General features: G+C 53.6%; 1 protein-coding gene across 6 annotated transcripts in view; it reads right to left on the bottom strand.

The window, feature by feature from the left end:
* Positions 1 to 20,351, bottom strand: part of dph1 (diphthamide biosynthesis 1) — a 104,911-nt gene that overhangs the window by 14,785 nt on the left and 69,775 nt on the right. For all 6 annotated transcript variants that reach the window (XM_069184154.1, XM_069184149.1, XM_069184150.1 and 3 more), the window contains 5 exons: positions 18,423 to 18,577; positions 15,891 to 16,012; positions 9,331 to 9,399; positions 8,774 to 8,930; positions 3,095 to 3,195 (listed from right to left, as the gene is read on the bottom strand). In XM_069184154.1, coding sequence (XP_069040255.1) covers positions 3,095 to 3,195; positions 8,774 to 8,930; positions 9,331 to 9,399; positions 15,891 to 16,012; positions 18,423 to 18,577 — 604 coding nt within the window. The remainder of the gene's footprint in view (positions 1 to 3,094; positions 3,196 to 8,773; positions 8,931 to 9,330; positions 9,400 to 15,890; positions 16,013 to 18,422; positions 18,578 to 20,351) is intronic.

Below are 20,351 nucleotides of genomic sequence, written 5' to 3'. Positions count from 1 at the left end.
TTTTTCAGGCGCCTGGTTGTGTTCGGGCATTGATCTGTGTGCAAGTTAAAGTGAGCTCTCTCCACTGGCCCTGCCTGTGCTGTTCCTGATCGCAGGTGACAGGTGCCGCCCTGCCTGTAAAACGAGGGGAGACGATGAGGCAGAACCCGGGACAGGGCTCTCCGAGGCTCACTGAGCTGGGAGACTGGCCCGGCTGCCGCCCTGTCACTCAACACCCCCTCCTTTCCCCGTTCACTCCTGATTGTGCGCTCCTGCTCCAGAAACTTCGGAGTTTCTCCGCGCAAGGCAGTCATTAGTGCCGGAGAGCTCAGCCAGGCTTCGGGGCCCGCGAAGGCGCCGATCCGTGGCTGTAATGATCCGACGGATCTGCTCGCTTCCGTGCACATGTGACTGATCGTGCCCGGAGGAGCTCAGACAGGCCATATTCGTGTACATTAGCACAGGCGCGTTCGATCGATCCGGAATTCTTTAAGGTGGCAGGAATTCGATAGGACGCCACTCCTTAATTGACTGTGAATAGACCCAGTGCCTGTATGTGGGATCTCCTTGCCACAGACTTGCCGTTAACCTGCAGAGCCCTGCCTGTCAAAACTTAGACATATATATAAAAGGTGCTTATGAAGCTGCCCTGTTCCACCAGAGTGGCACAGTATCGTGAGAAGCGAACGCCTTGCTCTGTGAGGTGAGGAGTGTCACGCAAGTGACAGAGTGGGTTTATAGGATTGAAGCCTAACGTGGAGGCTGGGTGAGCGAGATGAGATATCTGCTCAGGCAGTGTGCTGTAGACAGAGCCGGGGACACGATCCGGGATTCCTAATCCAAAAAACGTGAGCAAGAGTCCACGGACCGCAAAGACCTCGACACCAGCCAAGCAGCTGAGACGCAATCCTGGCGCTGCTGCTGAGAAGAATAGCTAGGGATCCTTTTAGGGCAGAGCGCTGGCTCTGTGGCTCAGGATCTGCGCCTGTGGCTGGAAGGTTGCCGGTTCGTATCCCGTGGCCGGCAGAGGAATCCTACTCCGTTGGGCCCCTGAGCAAGGCCCTTCACCCCAACTGCTCCAGGGGACCGGTATAAATGGCTGGCCCTGCGCTCTGACCCCCAGCTTCTCTCCCTGTCTGTGTGTCTCATGGAGAGCAAGGTGGGGTATGCAAAAAAAGACAAATTCATAATGCAAGAAATTGTAAAGGGTTAATAAAGTAATGTTATAATGTTATAACCCGAATAAGAACTTTCACGAGAGATCCAACGGAGAGCCAAAGATGTGATCCAAGAGCCGTGGTCAAAAGGAAAGCCATTATTCAAAACCAGGGGAGACACACAAGGATTGCGCCAGCAGGAAAGGCGGAGGTTGAGCTCACTAGGTAACACCCAGTCCTGAGCAAGCTAGGCACTGTGGAAAGGGCTTAAGTTTCAGGAGAGTGGAGGTGTGGGTGTTATTGAGAGGTCTGATTGGTTATCTTGTATGACGTGAACTCCGCCTCCCCCGTGGGTTGAGGTAGGACCTTGCGCACGAGATGCTCTCTGCTGGCAGGGAGCCGGTACCGTAGCAATTCCTATTACTTTTTCGCAGGTGTGGCATTACGCAGGGCGTGTTCAGTGTGGAGGAAGGACCCTGGATTGAGGGGGATGCGTCGCCTTAGCAACCACAGCTGCCCTGGCTAATTTAGACACACTGAGCCCCTCCCCAGAGGGACGAGCAGACCCCCGCAAGGGGAGGACCTTCCAGAGACAGTCCCAGAAGGTTTTTGCGTCTTTTTCTCTTCTTTTCTCCTGTCTCGCTCTGAGGATTCACTGGGGCAGGCTGAGTTTTCTTCTGTTTTGGCCTCAGGCTACTTTTCTACCAACCCGAACCCCGCTAAACAGGGCCAATCCAGACTGGATACTGCTGTTCAAAGTGGTTTTCTTTCCCCAGACTGGACACCGCTGAACAGGGACAGTCCAGTCTGGATGCCGCTGTTCCAAGCGGTGCATTTTTCTGTTCCCTTTTTGCTATTCCCTCTTTTGCCAAACTCACACTGGTGCATCCACCCCCTCAAATGGGACGCTGACTTTTACTGGTGTGCACCAGGGCTCCTACCCAGAACCCGCATTGTTAGACAGGAAAGAGCCATTTACCGGCCGCCGTAGCATGGCAGACAGGGCTGGCTGGCTGGGAAGGGCTGCTAACTCACTGCTGCGTCAGGCCTGCTCTTGTGCGGTCATGCAGAAGAGTTACAGGCTTTCACCTCACAGAATGTTATTTTTCTCCTCCGCTGCAAAGTAGGACAAGACTCTGTGACTCATAAATAATGAAGAAGCGCCGAATCCCTTAATTGTCTCATCTCTGCGTGCGCAGTGCTGTCACGAACTGTGGATGAGGTTTGGGGGGGGGAGGTTCATAAACTCTCTCTTAGCTTAACTTTGCACCGAGACGGCTACCCTTTGCGTCTGCTGCTAAATAATATATTTACAGGACATTCGGTTTAGAACAATGCAATTCCTCTGTGTCCCGTTATTCTGCTCCAGCTCCCCCAACTTCAAAAGACAAACACTGACCCGTATCACCCCAACAGGTCTCAGATGCACTTCAGAAAGCAGAAGCAGAGTGTGGACGCGTGTGTCTGTGCATATGGCGTGCCTGTGTGTGTGGCGTGTGTGCATGTGTGTGTGGTGAGTTTGCATGCATGTCTGTGTGCGTTTGGTGTGTGTGTGTGTGTGTGTGTGTGCATGCATGTGTCTAGTATCTGTGTGCATGTGGTGTGTGTGCATGCATGTGGCTATGTGTGTGGTGTGCGTGCGTGCATGCATGTATCTGTGTGCATGTGGTGTGTGTGCAAGTGTGTGTCTGTGTGCATGTGGTATGTGTCTGTGTGCGTTTGCTGTGTGTGTGTGTGAGTGGTGAGTGTTTGTGCATTCGTGTGTCTGTGTGTCTAGTACCTGTGTGTGTGTGCATGCATGTGTATGCATGTGTCTATGTGTGTGGTGTGTGTGCACGCGTGTATCTGTGGCTGTATTGTCTGTGTGCGTGTGATTTGTGCGCATATGTGTATCTGTGTGCGTATGGTGTGTGTGTGCATGTGTCTGTGTACGTGTGGTGGGGACAGCACAGACTCACGCGTCAATGTCGGCAAGCAGGTCCAGCTTGCTGGGGAAGATCTCTGACAGCAGCACCCTGACGAAGGGCAGACCCAGGGCCTGCAGACGAGACTCCAGGTGCTGGGGGAGAAAGGGTGGGTTAGAAGAAGAGGGGAGACAGGCAGACCGTACAGCACCACTATCCCTGTCCACAGCCCTTGCGCCCTGCCCCACCGAGCTGTGGAAAGCTGCTGGAGAGAGGACAGCTGGGGAATAATGGTCAAGAAGCTCTTATTTATACCCCGGAGCCCCCTGGGTATAGACCCAGTTTACTCCCTTTCAATTTTTTCTTGGAAATTCCCTCTCCCTTCGCTAGGTTTTAAAGGAAAGACCGAAAAGATTGAGTTCCTCAGGCCAGACTTGTAGCTTTTCTTCTGTCCGTGTCTGTGTGTCTGTGTGTCTGTGTGTCTGTGTGTCTGTGTGTCTGTGTGTCTGTGTGTCTGTGTGTCTGTGTGTCTGTGTGTCTGTGTGTCTGTGTGTCTGTGTGTCTGTGCGCGTGCGTGCGTGGAGGAGCAGACAGAATTATTTCACCGCATTCCAAATGAAAAGCAAACACCACCCAGGCACACGCCGGCTATCGTGACACCCTGCGGGGGGGGTGTAGTGGTAAGTTCGCGGGGGACAGAGGGAGGGGCGACGAAGCCAGAGCCGAGATAGATTTGCCGGTTATAAAGGGGAACGGCCCCTGCCTGGAGACCCCCTCGTTAACCTCTTATAACAGCTTGCTCTTTAACACGCCACCGGTACCAGCAAACTCATCTCACTACTTCGGTCCCTGCTACAGTGAGGCGAGTGCAGTGCTGGGGACACAGGGCAGAGGGCAGGGCCGGCAGGCTGGACTGACCCCACCCGCCGGGGGAGAGCTGGGAAAACAGGGGGAGAGAACACGGAGGACGAAGCCAAACACAAGGAAGACAAAACAACAGAGGGAAATCAAAGGCACGCGAGACACAGGAACCGACACGACAGATAAAAGAGAAGAGGAAATATCAGATCCAAGGCATTTTTAAATCACCCACCCATCCATCGACCAGCCTGCTGTCAGTCGGTCTTTCCGGCGCTCAGCCAATTAATTTATTCCAACTTAACGAACGTCTCTGGCTGCTGACAGGTGCTACAAAGCCACGTTCACTCAAAGACATGAATGCTGGGGGGGTTTGCTTAGCGTTCTTTTGTGTTGTTTGAAAAACATGGGAAGTGAGGAAAATGACCTGTTTTGAAGAGAAAACACTTGATCTGGGAACACAAGCACGTCCACCGACAGGAGAGAAAGACAGAGAGCACATCACAGGGAAGCACCGGCAGGAGCCCAGCCCCCACAGACAGCAGAGCCGCGGCACAGCCAGGGCGAGGCCAGGGGCCTGGGGGCCACACAGAGGACACAAGGGGGCCACACTAGTGCCACACAAAGGACACAAGGGGGCCACACTAGCGCCACATAGAGGACACAAGAGGGCCACACTGGTGCCACACAGAAGACACAAGGGGGCCACACCAGGCCCACACAGAGGACACATGGGGGCCACACCGGTGCCGCACAGAGGACACTTGGGGGCCACAATGGTGCCACACAGAGGACACTTGGGGGCCACACCGGTGCCACACAGAGGACACTGCCGAGTGTGCACATCACGGCAGCCGCCACGCCAATCACAAGAGTGCTCCCTGGCACTGATATAGCGCCTTGCACCAAAATTTCCCTGTGCATTTCAGACAGGAGAGGGGACCCACACCATCCCTCCATGAAGCAGGAGGAGTGAGAAATCCCTTCACCAGCTGAGCCCGGCTCACTTCAGAGTCCTCACTGTGAGCCAGGGGCCTCTGGCAACAGACATCGCCGGTAAACACATCCAGCGCACCCTTATTATCAATAATTATTCAGGTTCAGTTTACTAACAGGAGGTAAAAATGATTGACTGACAGGGCTGACATTCAGTGCTTCTCCTCGGCAAGACTGCAGCTGTCAGGCTGCCCCAGTTACACCACTGAGCAGTGATTACAGGCTTAATTGAGGAGCAGTTCTGCGTTCCGGCCAGGACCAGCACACTGCGAGGGGGATCTGGAGCAGAGCGCGAGCGCAGGTGTGTGGAAACCCTTCCTCTCGCTCGACAGACAGGAAGCGCGCCCAGGCGGCGCTGGGCTGTCAGCGTCAATCACTCTTCCCGCCCAGCGACGCTGTGAGCTACAGCGCAGGCTGGAGGGAAGGAAGTGGGGTTATAAATCATGGGAGTCAAGTAAAAAGATTTATTGTACTGGTCGGGGGGTGGGGGTGGGGGGGTTTTGGAGCGCATTGGTTTGGCAAATTGTCTGCTTGTTTGGATCAAAAAAGTGTTGATTACATTTTCAAATGGTCAGCCCCCCAAAGATTCTTTCAAGATCAAACGAGCTGCCTTTGTGCAGTTTCAGGTTCAAAGCCTCAATCGAGTGTTTGAGCAATACTTCTGTGTTTTAATCACTCCAGATTCACGGGAAAGGTCAGAAATTTCAATTCCAGCTGCATTTCACTGTGGGCCATAACCTCCCTAACTTTTCTTTCTCGTATGGGCGTTCAGTGGGCGAGAGAACTGGAGCTTGAGGAGAGCTTCTCCTCAGCTTTAACAACGGGGAAGGAAGTTCTGGATCTGAACGCGGTGGTTTTCGTCACGTGCAGCTCAGCCTGGCCTGCGCTGGGCGTCCCACCTCAACCTCCCAGGACCACAGGACGCCCCCCCCACCGCCCGGGTCACAACTCTGTCACCCACCCACACGCGAGCTGGACTGCGATTGGCTGACCAGCCGGACGGCTCTCGTCATTGGGCGAAAGAGCGCAGAGATATAAGAGCCCAACATGACTTGAGGTAGCTGCACACTGTGACCCAGGGTTGACCCCATCCCAAAATACACCTGAACTAAACCGCATCTTCAGAGACCGCTCTCTTCAGTACTGGACATCTGAAAGGTCCTGATGATGTCAAACTCCCGAGGATCGCTTCAGCATCAGGAGTAGAAACTAAGAGGGAGTCGTCTTCAGCCGCAGAAGCACTGAGGGCTGGGAACCGACTCCCTGACTCGCTGCTGAAGCTGATCCGTCCGGAAACTGCCAGATTCCCCAGAGCGCCGAGCTGTCAGCGATCAGAGGCGAACGTTGCCCGCCTTTCGTGCCAAGGGTGCCAACTGCTGGCGGGCGAAGGGTTAACCTGCCGCAGGCCAGAGAGGGCGTGCGCTGGCACCCGCCTGGGGGTCACTGCGCCACACTGCCCGTGGGGCATGGCATCTGCTCTGACATATCCCTCCCCCCACCGCCCCAGTATCCCGATCACTGCTCACTGGACAGGCTCTCGCTAACGAGCAGACTACCTATGCAACAGGGGTCGAACTGCAAGTACTGTGTCTGTGAGGTTGTACCTACTACTCATCAGGACACCCAGGGCCGATGGTGACACATGACATCTCTCAGAGAAACACTTACACCTGTGGATCCGGGACAGGGCGGAGACTGCGAGGCTCTCAAACAAATGCCTTTGAGCTACCGGCAACTGTGTTGCTGTAATACGGGTAGGTGTTGGTTTTTCCAGAGAGAGCAGTGCTCAGCTCGCCGGGCTCTTTCTGAACAAAGCAAACACTCAGCGCTGTCAGACAGCCAGACAATCCCAAACAATACAAACATAATTTAATTAAAAAATAAATTTGCTAAGCACAGACTAGAGTATCCTCTTGTAATAGAAAACCAAGGACAGGCCTTTACAAGCAAGACCAGACAGAGTGGAAAGCGATTGAATTGAAGTCCCTGGAGCTCGTGATGTCGAGCTGTTATTGATCCAGGGAGCATCATGGTCTTTCTCCAACAACAGCCGAGACCGCAGTCCTGCAGGGCACTGCTGCATTAAAGCGACCAGCTCGGTAACAGAGATCACAGACTAGGGTCACAATACGTAGCAGGAGATGGAGCAGGCACAAACACAGCTAGCCATGTGGTGTCTGATGCGACAAGCCGCATATAACACAAATGGGGCAGGAAGTGGCAAAAGTGGGCAACAAAGGGGGGACCTATCAAATCCTGCGCCGTGCATGTCCTATCTGGATTTCAGTCCATGTCTAAGCTTGTCACTTCACACAACTGAGTGTCTGATCTTTTTAGATCTTATTAAGATAGTAACAGAAAAGCACCTGGATCACCTGCAGGACTCTGGCCCTTGTACTGTACTGAGCTGCTGAGGTACAGTAGTGTGGCAATAAGGTACAGTGGTGTGTGATCATCACAGCCCAACCTTCCACTGGGCCAGTATGGTCACACTTGCGCACTCCAGCAGCCAAGTGGCACTCTGAGGTACAGGACAGTACTGGACACAGCCCTGAGCTGATGGACAGTACTGGACACCTGTCTGAGAGCCCTGAGCTGATGGACAGTACTGGACACCTGTCTGAGAGCCCTGAGCCTATGGACGGTACTGGACACCTGTCTGAGAGCCCTGAGCCGATGGACGGTACTGTACACTTGTCTGACAGCCCTGAGCCGATGGACGGTACTGGACACCTGTCTGAGAGCCCTGAGCCGATGGACAGTACTGGACACAGCCCTGAGCCGATGGACGGTACTGGACACCTGTCTGAGAGCCCTGAGCTGATGGACAGTACTGGACACCTGTCTGACAGCCCTGAGCTCATGGACAGTACTGGACACCTGTCTGACAGCCCTGAGCCGATGGACAGTACTGGACACCTGTCTGACAGCCCTGAGCCGATGGACAGTACTGGACACCTGTCTGAGAGCCCTGAGCCGATGGACAGTGCTGGACACCTGTCTGAGAGCCCTGAGCCGATGGACAGTACTGGACACCTGTCTGACAGCCCTGAGCCGATGGACAGTACTGGACACCTGTCTGAGAGCCTGAGCTCATGGACAGTACTGGACACCTGTCTGAGAACCCTAAGCTGATGGACGGTACTGGACACCTTTTATAACCTCTTCTTGTTCACCTCTTCCTCTTGACAACCTCTTGACCTTTCTCACAACCCAGGTCAAGCAGAGCAGGAGAGGCCTGTGGGTTACTGGTGATGACGACGATGATTATGACAGAAATCCTCATGCGTGTAGTTTTAATGGTTATAATAAATCTACTACTACCCCCCAGGCTCAGAGGTGACGGTATGCAGAGTGTCAGAGAGACAAGCCCTGTGCAGAGTGGACTGAGGCTAAATCCTGCAGTATCGTTAATACTTACTGCACCTGCTGTTATCACAGCTAGTACGACATGTCCAACAGACTAAATTGGACTAAATAATGACAGATCGATGAACTGATCAATCTAGTATGAATTATTACTACTAATAATACTACTGCTAAAGTCACCCTACTCCTCCCTTCTCCCTCATGTTATATATAAGATCACCATCTTGTATTATGAATTTGTCTTTTTTCGCATACCCCAGCTTGCTCTCCATGAGACACACAGACAGGGAGAGAAGCTGGGGGTCAGAGCGCAGGGTCAGAAATTTATACGGCGCCCCTGGAGCAGTTGGGGTGAAGGGCTTTGCTCAGGGGCCCAACAGAGTAGGATTCCTCTGCCGACTGTGGGATTTGAACCGGCAACCTTCCAGCCACAGGCGCAGATCTTGAGCCACAGAGCCACCGCTCCGCCCACTGGTGAGGGTGATTGTACTGGGTCCCCTGGTGTCTCACCTCCAGGATTTTGGGATTCCCCTGCCGTCCCAGTGTTCCCAGAATGAGCCCCCAGCGCCGGGCACGGCGAGCCGCCTCAATAGCCTGCCTTCTCACCGCCCGCATGGCGTCGTGATCGTAGTGCTCTCGGGAAAACACCTTGCTGTAGGGGTCATACCTGACAATGCAGAGAGAGACACCCAACCCCCAGATCTGTCAATGGACTGACACACTCCAACCAATACATAACACAGGAGAGAGGCAGTGTGGGATAATTAGAGCTGCGGCACAGGGAGAGAGGCAGTGTGGGCTAGTGGTTAGAGCTGAGGCACTGGGAGAGAGGCAGTGTGGGCTAGTGGTTAGAGCTGAGGCACCAGGAGAGAGGCAGTGTGGGCTAGTGGTTAGAGCTGAGGCACTGGGAGAGAGGCAGTGTGGGCAAGTGGTTAGAGCTGAGGCACTGGGAGAGAAGCAGTGGGGGCTAGTGGTTAGAGCTGAGGCACTGGGAGAGAGGCAGTGTGGGCTAGTGGTTAGAGCTGAGGCACTGGGGTGCAATATTTTCTAAGATCTGATGATCTTACTTGTAGGCAGGTGTATCTGGGTTAGCGATCATAATGGACTCCAGGTGAAAGCGACCATCTCCTAAGTACCTGAAGAGAGATAAAGAGAGATAAAGACACAATGTGGTCACATGAGCTGGACAAAGCACTGTGGGAAACCTAAAGGAACCAGCTGGACAAATGTCCAGGCGTCAATCTGGTCTGCACCACTGTTCTGCCAGGTTGCCCTGTTCTAACTTCTCCAATGAAAGAATAACAGCGCTGCAGAATGCAGTCACCGAGGGGCTCCGGGACCTTCATTCCAACGTCAGCTGCTCAATTAACTTAATTGAACCAATTATTTGCTCAGCTGGACTTGTGTGACTTTTTTTCTTTCTCAAGGTTTGATGATTTAGAATACGCAACTGATTCAGGATGTAGTTAGCTGTGAAATATTTCAAAACACCAGAGAGGAAAATGTATATCAAATAATTAGGCCTGTTAATTAGCCCCAATTAAGTTAATTGGGAACTTGGAGTGGAATGTCAGGCAACGCACAGCAATGGAGAACGACACCCCTGTATCTCCACGGCAAAGGCCTTGGGCCTGAGGGCACAGCCACACTGATGGGACCCCAGAAGGGTACAGCTGGGGTCTGAGGGTGCAGCCACACTGATGGGACCCCAGAAGGGTACAGCTTTAGTCTGAGGGCGCAGCCACACTGATGGGACCCCAGAAGGGTACAGCTTTGGTCTGAGGGCGCAGCAACACTGATGGGACCCCAGAAGGGTACAGCTGGGGTCTGAAGGTGCAGCCACATTGATGGGACCCCAGAAGGGTACAGCTGGGGCCTGAGGGCACAGCCACACTGATGGGACCCCAGAAGGGTACAGCTTTGGTCTGAGGGCGCAGCCATACTGATGGGACCCCAGAAGGGTACAGCTTTGGTCTGAGGGCGCAGCAACACTGATGGGACCCCAGAAGGGTACAGCTGGGGTCTGAGGGCGCAGCCACACTGATGGGACCCCAGAAGGGTACAGCTGGGGCCTGAGGGCACAGCCACATTGATGGGACCCCAGAAGGGTACAGCTGGGTTCTGAGGGCGCAGCCGCACTGATGGGACCCCAGAAGGGTACAGTTGGGCTTTAATTACCCCAGCAGGGCAACAGACGGGGCAGGGAGAGCTCCACATGCTGAACCTATTGTCTACCTCCCTTCACACTGGGACTGACTTGTTATTGTTCCAAGGAGCTGCAGAACAATCTGCTTGCCTGCCCAGCTGAATGCATAATAGATCAGCCCTCGGAACAGACAGGCAGACCAGCGGCTTCCTGCAGAGCTTTGATCTGCGCGGGACAGGCAGGGGCGAGACCCCCGCACAGGCGCCCCAGACTTCACCCCTCTCCTGGGATCCCGAGACGCTGAGCCCGACGCTCTGCAGGTTCACCATGACAACCGAACGCTGAGCGAACGGCGATGGATGGGAGCTTGGAGCCCATCAGGCAGGGCTGTCAGGGCTTAATTAAAATTTATAGATCTTTGAACGTCCATATTGTCTGCATTATATTGACACTATAAATCACAGGAAGAGGGATCTGCACAATTGCCAGGCTATTAAGGGGCTTGGGCTGGAGTAAGTGATGTGTCCCCCTGGCACCCTCCTTGAGGAAGGCTGGCCATATTAGACTTAAACCCTCACTGCCTGCGGTATGACTAGGGCAGACAGATGCTGCCACACTGCGCTAGTTCATTCATGTCCACCTACAGCCAGGGAACATGCACACTCCAGGCAATCTCCACTGTGGAGGTTTCCAATTCCAAAGCTAATTGAGTGCAGGGAGTAGGGTATGCTGGTACACTTCTTCCACTGGCTTTCCGACCAAACAGAAGCGCATTCCCTCTGCCACAGAGCAAGGTGATGAGATTTTTTTCTGTTTTGGACAGCTAACAGGAGTGTCAGTCAGGAGAGGCAGCGATTTTATATTGAAGAGGAGACAACTGGGGATTTGAGTGCGAGGAAATTTAATGTAAGCCTGGAGCAGAGAGTGAAGAGACCTGCTGGGCTGCGTCCGAGTGGCAGAAAATTCAATCCAGATTTCACCGCAGCCTGCTGGAGAGGGAACTCGGCTCCGCTCCTTCCTGCAGGCCTGGGAGCCGGCAAATGCGCCGCACCGCGCCACAGCGAGGCGCAGCGATCTGAGGACCTGCAAATGAGCTGCAGATTTCTGCCGGAGATATAAATAGAGACAGAGCTCGACAGCGCTGTCACTCTCCCTGCGTTTGCGCTCTGTAAAAGAGTGTTCCGGGCCTGAGGAAGACACAAGCCCAAAGGTGGGTTTGCGTGAGCGTGCAGAACCCACACCTATTGAAATACGCCGCTCGAACAGGCACGCAAAAACGCCCAGCATAAAAAGGAGGGTGCTCAAGCACAGCAAAGGCCGCGACCCTGACTCGACCCAGACCCAGCCTGTGGGAGCTGGTATCCACGGCACCGGGGGGGGAGCCCAGGGCCCGGCGCCTTGCTGTGATGAAAGTGGGATCGATACCCTCCCCAGCCAGCCCTCATCAAAGTCTGCCTTGTTAATCTGTCGGCCTTCTCTCACACCGCAACCTCCCCTGGGAGTTTGGCGCTGCCTGTATCCCACCCCTGAGTGGGGGACTGGGGGGGGGGGATTCTCCTGCAGCAGACTAACACCCCCCTGTGAGTCGCCCCCTCTTCACCCTTAATTCCAGCAGTTGTCTACCTCTGCCCTGCAGCATGAGGGCATTCGAGATGGTCCCACTTACCCAACCCTTCTAATCCCATCGGGGAGCCTGGCTGTCTGATGCCGTCCCCTTTATCCCATCACAAGCTTTTAAATAATGCCTGCAGATCAAAACAAGGCATCCCGTACATGTGGAAAACACAGCTTTGATGAACAAGAAAAACGAGCCCAAGGATTTTCCAAATGAGTGGCGTCACAGTTCTGGTCGTGGGTGCGATTCGAACACCATTCTGTGTGGAGTCTGCATGTTGCCAACTGGTGCTCCAGTGTTCGGGGGCGTGTGTGTGATGAATGGAAGAGCCATCCAGGGTACCCCGTGGGTGATGGATGGATTTTCCAGATGCTGGTCCTGGTATTTACCAGCACTAACAAAAATCAGGCCACCCATGGCAAATTTTAAAAAAATTGACAAAAATCTGTTTCATCAAAACCATATTTGCTATTTGCAGTCCAGATCGAAATTAACAGCAATGCACAACGCAAACGCACTTTAGAGAACACAGCCCCCCAAGGCTCACCATGCACTGGATGAACAGCAGGAGAAAGGTAACACTGTAAGAACTGCTTCGTAATGCAATTTGAGCACATGACTCCCTTACCCACCCCTCTGTGTGGCCAGATGAGGTTTTTAAAACTGGGGAGCGACTTTGGGTTCTCCCCCACCGCCGGTGCTGAGTCACCTCTTGGGGCTCTGCTGTTCACGCCACCTCCTGAGACTCGGGGTGCTCGAGTCTGTACCCACCTTCCCCTGCAACCTGCCTGCTCCCCTCCTGGGTCCGTGCTGTTCAGCTCTCTCCGGGAGACCAGAAATACAGCTGCGTCTTTCTTAAACGTCCTGCCCTCAGTTTAGTATAACAGCCGGCCACTTAGGCTTCCCAGTCCCGGCGATTCTTAACTATTAAAATGGGATTAAAACGGCCGGATCACATCGAGCGCGTCTGCCTGACTGTGCTGGAGCGCTGCTCTGGGCCCCAAGGGACTGGACTCCAATCACCCGGGTGCCGCCGTCTGACCCTGCTGCGGTGATTATGCTATCATCTCCGCGGGTCGCTCCCGGCATTTCTATCAAGCTCTGTTACGGCGGCCGAAGAGAGGGAGCCGCTCGATTCGAGGCCCCAGGACCGCAAAAAACTGAATCACGGCGAGGAGCCCTGCAGGAAAGTGTAGGGCTCATTAAGACAATGAGTTCATCAGAACAGCCATGGGTGGAGGTCACAGAGCAGGCTGGAGACGTGCCAGCCCTGCCGAAGTGCAGCAGGAGGGCTGACGGCTCAGAATCAGGCCGGGGCTCTGCTGGGGCTCTGGGGCTCAGTGGAAGGGCCTGCAGGCCGGGCGCTGTGGACAAACAGGCTCACTGTTCACTCACTGCTTTCTTCCCAAGTTCAAAACGTGGCTTCGCCAATCACTGTGTTTCCCACTCGAGCTCAGAGCAGTGCACAAGCCGAGCGGCCACACCGCCCACTGACCACGCCGGGGTGACCACAGGGGAAGCCAAGGACCTCTGACTGACCGACTGTGTGAAGGCAGGTGTCCTGGGACAGAGCAGAGTTTGACCAAAGAAGGAGCACACACTAGAAACAACAGCAGAGCAAGCACTGGTCACTGGTGTGTGAGTGCGAGACTGTGTGTTAGTGTGTGTGCGAGTGAGAGGGTTTGTAATAGAGTATAAAACGGTGTGTGTGTGAGTGAGAGAGTTTGTAAGACAGCGTGAGACAGTGTGTGTGCGTTAGTGTGTGTATGTGATGAGAGGGTCTGTGAAAGTGTGTGTGCGTTAGTGTGTGTATGTGATGAGAAAGTGTGTAACAGTGTGAGTGTGTGTATGTGATGAGAAGGTGTGTAACAGTGAGACTGTGTGTAAGTGTATATGTGATGAGAGGGTGTGTAACAGTGTGAAAGTGTGTGTGCGTTATTGTGTGTATGTGATGAGAGGGTGTGTAACAGTGTGAGAGTGTGTGTGTAAGTGTGTATATGTGATGAGAGGATGTGTAACAGTGTGAAAGTGTGTGTGTTCGTGTGTGTATGTGATGAGAGAGTGTGAAACAGTGTGAAAGTGTGTGTGTTCGTGTGTGTATGTGATGAGATAGTGTGAAACAGTGCGAAAGTGTGTTTATGAGATGAGAGGGTGTGTGCGTGTGTGAGATGCTGTGTAAGATTGTGAGAAAGTGTGTGTGTTAGTCTGTGTAAAGTGCAGTTCCTGGGTGAGTTATGACACAGCGAATCGCTACAGCACCTGAGGGAGAGCGCAGCAGCACACTTTCATTAAATAAATCTCACTAAAACAGGCTTTTATTTAAAACACTCGGCTGACGGCTTTAAAGCCTGGTGTTATTTAGAACTCGCACTCCGGCGGCGGGAGATCCCCAGCACCAGCTCCGCTCCGCTGGCGGGGAAAGACGCGGCGCCAGCCTCCCACACCCAGGAGCGTGCGCCCCAGACTGTGCCCCCCTGCAACAGGTACTGAGGGACTTTTGGGTTCTGGTTCCAGCGACAGCACCTAATTAATCACCTGCCTTAATGACTCGGTAAACCGGTGGAATTTAACTGCAGGGCCTCTGAGTCATCCATCACGGGTGACTGTTCTCACAGGGGAGACAGGCGGGGGGGCGGGGGGACAGGCGAGGTGTTGACTGCAGGAGAGCCACGCCTCCCAGGGACCGACAGACAGATGGAGAGACAGAGCCACCACCCACTCCACCACCCCGTCTCCTTCCCTTCTCCTGGCCGAGGACCCCCCCCCAGACTCCGTCTGGCTGAGAAATTCAGGACAGCTCTGCCAGGATGGGAGCCGTCCGGAAATGGCAGGATAATTGTGAAAGATGTTAATTTCGAGGAGGCGCGCGGCGCGTGTTGGATTCCAGAAATCACCACAGTACCGCTGCCTCACTGCTCTGGCTCTGGACTGGACTGATTCCTGCCCAGGTAATGCTCTGTGCGGAGTCTGCATGCTCCTCCAGTTTCCTCCCATCGTCCCAGGTAAGCTGGCTTTAAGTACTCCCCCCCAGTGAGCTGCTGGGTACTCACGCTTGTGCCCTGGGATTCTGGGATAGTGGATGGCAGGGCCGGCGCCAGGGGGCGTCTGAAATTCTGAGGGGGGAGGCGATATCTCGGTTGAAACTGAGCCATTGCAACTACCCAAGTGAAATCTCGCCACCATGCCACTGACTAGTGCTTCATGACAGAAGACAATGGTGAGCCATCTGGTATTGAGCGATGAAGCACAGTTTCACGTTCATCACCCCTCTCACAATTATTCTTACCTGGAGCAACACAATACCATGTCCGCTCATTTGTGCAGCTACATTGACGGTAACAAGGTATCATTAAGAAAAAATAGGTGTAAAACCAACAGAAAGCACGAACTTCTATAACTACAGTCCTAGTTATATAACGATTGTAAGTATAAGGATAAACTACTGCAAGGAATCGATCCACCTGAGCAAACAAGATCGTAATATTGTAGTTATCTGACCATTGACAAAGTGCAACATTTTTTTAGGGCGCAAGTGTTCACAAATTCTATTGGCCAAAACTGAGGGGGCGGGGCAGTTTAGTTGAGGGGGCGGGGCAGTTCAGGTGAGGGGGCAACGCCCCCTTTCGCCCCCCAAATGGTCTGGTGGATTGGTGTTAAAGATATCAGGCAAGTGAATCGATGATAAAATGGGAGAGGTGTGACGGGGAATGACAGAGAGACGGCACGGACACGAGAGATGAGTGAGCGAGGCAGAGGACGGTGAAGTCGGGAGGAAGAGCAGGAAGGGAGATGACAAGAGCACGGCCAAAAACCGCGAGGAGCCAGAGACACAGAAGGGAGAGAGATCAGGAGACGGGGGCACTCACAGGATCGCGCTGACGGGACGCTCCAGCCGGGGGGAGGTACAGCCCAGGATCTCCCCCGGCGACAGGGGGCGACACTGGGGCACCACCACGTCGTAGTCAGGGCGCAGCTCTGAGCTCGCAGACTGGGAGAAGAGAGAAAGACTCCTCATCACTCCCGCGTCCAGTTAAGACAAAACTCACCTGTGCAGTCCAGGTGTCCGCTGGACAGTGCATTACGAGTTGACCGAGGGACCTGTGTAAATGTCACCCCCACTTCCAGCAGCTCGAGTGCAGACCCCCTCAGCTGGAAGACCGAAGACCTTGCCCTCGTTAGCCAAATTATCCTCCGAGCCTTAACGAGGACGTGCAAAATGAAAGCAGATTCTTTGTTGTTTTGAAGTGTGCGACTCATTATTCCAACACACAGCTGGGAGCACAATCCCATTCCTCCAGCTTCAAACACCGGCCATGGGCGGACTAATTAAAAACGCTAACGATGGGCTCAGGCAGACTGGAATTCGGTTACTCCCCCTCCCCCATGCCTCACCACAACCCCGCTTGTCAGTCATGTCCAACCACCCCTACGTCCTCCCTGCAGATCACTGGGGACGACCTGCCTCCCTGCCTGTCTCCCACACACCCCAGCCCATGTCCCACCTCTCACCCTCACTGGTCTCACTGGGAGAGGCCACTGGGCGGCTGGGATGGAACAGAAGGGCTGGGAAGGATCTGCACTGATCTATTTGGGAAGGAGGTTTTCGGTGTGGAGGAGACTGTTAGGAAGTACATCACTGTCCTGATTTGCCCGAGCTGCCATCTGGCGGCCTGCCTGTCCAGTACGGACGTGTTGTGCGGCCCTCCTTCATGGCCAGGTTACGGTCACCGGGCTGTACTGGGTCAGGTGCAGCAGTCCTGACAGCCTGCGGAACGTCTTTCACACCGGTAATGCTTCAGCGTATCCCATCTAGCTTACTTCCTGTGTTTAAGTCTGGGCGTAGGTAATTAGGAGTTTGGACTTTTGTACCCCTCTTCCTCATCCCCTCCCCTTCGCCCTCGCTCATCTTCTTCAACCTCTCCCTCACTCCCTCCCAGCTCCAGTGGCGCAATGGATAACACGTCTGACTACGGATCAGGAGGTTTGACTCCTGCCTGGCTCGGGTTGCTTCTGGGGCGGAGCGGTGTCTCTGTGGCTCAGGATCTGCGCCTGTGGCTGGGAGGTTGCCGGTTCGAATCCCGTGGCTGGCAGAGGAATCCTACTCTCTTGGGCCCCTGAGCAAGGCCCTTCACCATAACTGCTCCAGGGGCGCCGTATAAATGGCTGACCCTGTGCTCTGACCCCCAGCTTCTCTCCCTGTCTGTGTGTCTCATGGAGAGCAAGCTGGGGTGTGTGAAAAGACAAAATACTAATGCCAGAAACTGTATATGGCCAATAAAGTGATCTCTCTCCCCTCTCTCTGAGCCTGGAGCTCCTCCAACACACCGAAGGCACTCAGGCCCTTTCAGCACAGCTCCACCCACAAATCAAAGAGCAGAATACAAACAGATGGGCTCAGGAAAAACACCTCCTCAGATCTCGGGCCGCTGTGCCCTACACCCAACTCCCACTGAGCGGCAGCCTGAGCAGAGAAGCCAGCACCAGGTCCTGGACACCTCACGGCGAGGAAGCCGTACAAAACCAACAAGCCCACAGCCCAGGAGACCCGCAGCGGTTCAGAGTGCTCTGAAACAGGAGTGAGACCCTGCTTTCCTGGGCCCCCTCTGTGAAGGTCCTGCCGAAGGAGACTCTGGAGTGGGTGACTGGCGGCTGTAATCAAACAGCCGCTTCAGTTTACTACCGCCGGACTGCCTGTTACCCCACGGAGTTAAAGAGCCCTCACTCGCTAGCTGTTCCTGGCTGCTCGCAGAGAAATTAACCAGCGCTGGCAACAGCGAAGAAGAGAACCTGGTGCTGTTCCCAGAAAGATGGGCGGCGGGGGGGGGGGGTTGCTCGTGGTCGTTGCACAAGACGGCCAATTGAGGAGATCTCCAGGGGGCGACCCTCTGACCCCCCTCGCCCCCTCCCCGGCTTCCCATCTCCACCCACCCGCCATGTGAGAACACCGACTCCCAGAATGCCCTGCCTCGGGGAGAGAAGACGCGCGCACCCACAGCCTCCTCACACGCGTGAGTCAGCGAGCGGCGGCAAAAAATAGCACAGGGAGCGCGGAGACAAAGGAAAATAATGATATTAATAAAAATAAAAGAAGTTACATAAAAAGCATCCAGCAAAGGAAAACAACTCAAGATTAAACTTTAGTTTTAGTTGCAGTCTTTATCCCACACAGTCCTGCGCTTCTGAAACGTAAGCAGACATCGGAATACCAGGAGAGCCGTCACACAGGCGTGTAAACACACGTCCACTGCAGGAATACCGTAGTAAGACTTCGCTGTGTGTTTTAAGCGGATCGATGCGGTCGTAAAACAAAACCTGAAAAGGCTTCAAAGCACTAAATCATTTTGCGGCTCTCGATGAAGTGGAGACAGAAAGGTGAGAGGTCAGAGGCGAGAGGTCACCTGCAGAGCGGCCACGAACTGGATGGTGCTGACGAGCGCCAGGCTGGAACCCCGGGGGAAGTTGAAGCGCACAGTGTCCAGGAAGTGTGGCGTGTCGATCTGGATGTCCACGAACACGTAGAGCATCTTGATGCCGGCCGTGGAGTCGATGGGGACTGTGGAGAGAGGAATAGCTCTGGTTCAGCACAGGCCAGGGAGCCCCGTGGAAACAAACACACCCAGCCAGCAGACAGATCTGTGTCCGCACCAGGTGCCAACACTTCAAGCCTGCTAGCGTCTTGGAAGAAAATAACAAGTAGATAAAATGCATCTATACAGCCTGTACTAGTCTGTAAGAATCAGGATTTAGAGGACACTCCCATTAACTGTTGGATGGCCAGTCCTGGGTGTTACAGGGAGGGGCAATTTAAGGAAATTCAGGGCCCGGGTCTATGCAGAACAGGACTGAAAACAGGAGGTGCTTCTGTACACAAAGCGTTGTGGGTGTCTGGAACAGGCTGCCCTCCCATGCTGTTGACATTCCATGGGATATGACGAGAAGGGACTGAATAACATCCTCAGGTCAATGAACTACTCAAAGAGCAACTGATGGGTCAGACGAATGGCCTCTCATTTCATATCCTGTCATCCACCCCTCTAGGGCATTAGAAAAGCAGAGCTCTGAGGCCGCTCGAGCAGGGTAATCCACACCAACCCAGAAGGGAACCTGGATTTGTGACTGAAACCAGTTTCTATGCAAAGGCAGCATGCGAGTGCGTGTTATCGCGAGACTGTGTGTCTCTGTTATTGTGTGTATGGGAGAATTTGTTGGTGTTTGTGTTATTGTCCGAGTGCGTTGTGCGTCAGAGCTGCTGTTAGTGTTATTGTGAGTATGTACTGTATATAACTGTTATTGTGTGTTTGGGGTAATGGAGGAACAGCCGTCTGAATGCTCTGAGCTGTGGAGAACTGCTCTCACAGCAGGCTCAGTGAATGGTGAGCCACAAAACCTCTATTATTTCGTAAGGAGAGGAGACATATAATTATTATTAATATCACTCATTTCACAGCCCATTTGAAATGCATCAGAGCTGGCAAGGGAGAGAGAGAGAGGGAGGCAGAGAGAGAGGGCAAAAAAATGATATTCTAAAAAAACAACACACCTGTCAGTTGCTTCCGACAACAAAGCAGAGGAAAACTACGCTGGAATCAATAGGCACACCGATCCAATTAGCCAGCATAGCGAAGAACACTTAGTCACTACAATTATCTGAATAACAGCAGAACAGAAGGCATCGACCGCAGGTCTGGGACTCGAGCTTCAATCCCTGGGTTTAACAAGCATCTGTGTGATGGTGTGAAGATGCCATCGGCCACACAAGTTCACAGTGCAGCTCACAGAAGGTTGGCGCACTGTAGGTCACCGAGCGTAATCAGTGTTATTACTATTAACTACACTCGTGTGTCACAGAGAGCTCACGTTTCACTGAGCACTCCTTCATCAGAGAGCTGTAGCTGTAGTGCCGAACGGTGCTATGGGGGTTTAGCAGCTGAAAGAGTGGCCCTGCTTTTCTGGGTGGATGGGACTTTGAAAAGTTAGGCTGACCTGTTTGAAAAGACACTACCTTGAAGTACTGTCCTGAGCAGTGTCATGGTGAATGGTTCTGCTGGCGCCCGTCTGTAGGGTGTACCCTCGGTGCCCACTGGGGTACCGTCTCTTCTTGTGACTGTGGGAGTGAGCTCCACAGGTCTCAGACCACACTCCTCCACTGCACACTTCCAGACACTGCTGCTCAATGATCATGGATGCACGTGAGTGTGGTACAGCACACACATGCAACACGTTTGCTGTTTGGGCTGATCTGCTAAAGCACAACCACAGCTTTAGCAGTGCCAGCCTAGCAAGGAAAACAAAGAAAGAAACACACACACACACAATGCAACAGCTCC

The sequence above is a fragment of the Lepisosteus oculatus genome, chromosome 26 (genome assembly GCF_040954835.1).
Source record: "Lepisosteus oculatus isolate fLepOcu1 chromosome 26, fLepOcu1.hap2, whole genome shotgun sequence".
NCBI lineage: Eukaryota > Metazoa > Chordata > Actinopteri > Semionotiformes > Lepisosteidae > Lepisosteus > Lepisosteus oculatus.
This window is presented reverse-complemented; position numbering and strand designations above follow the sequence as displayed.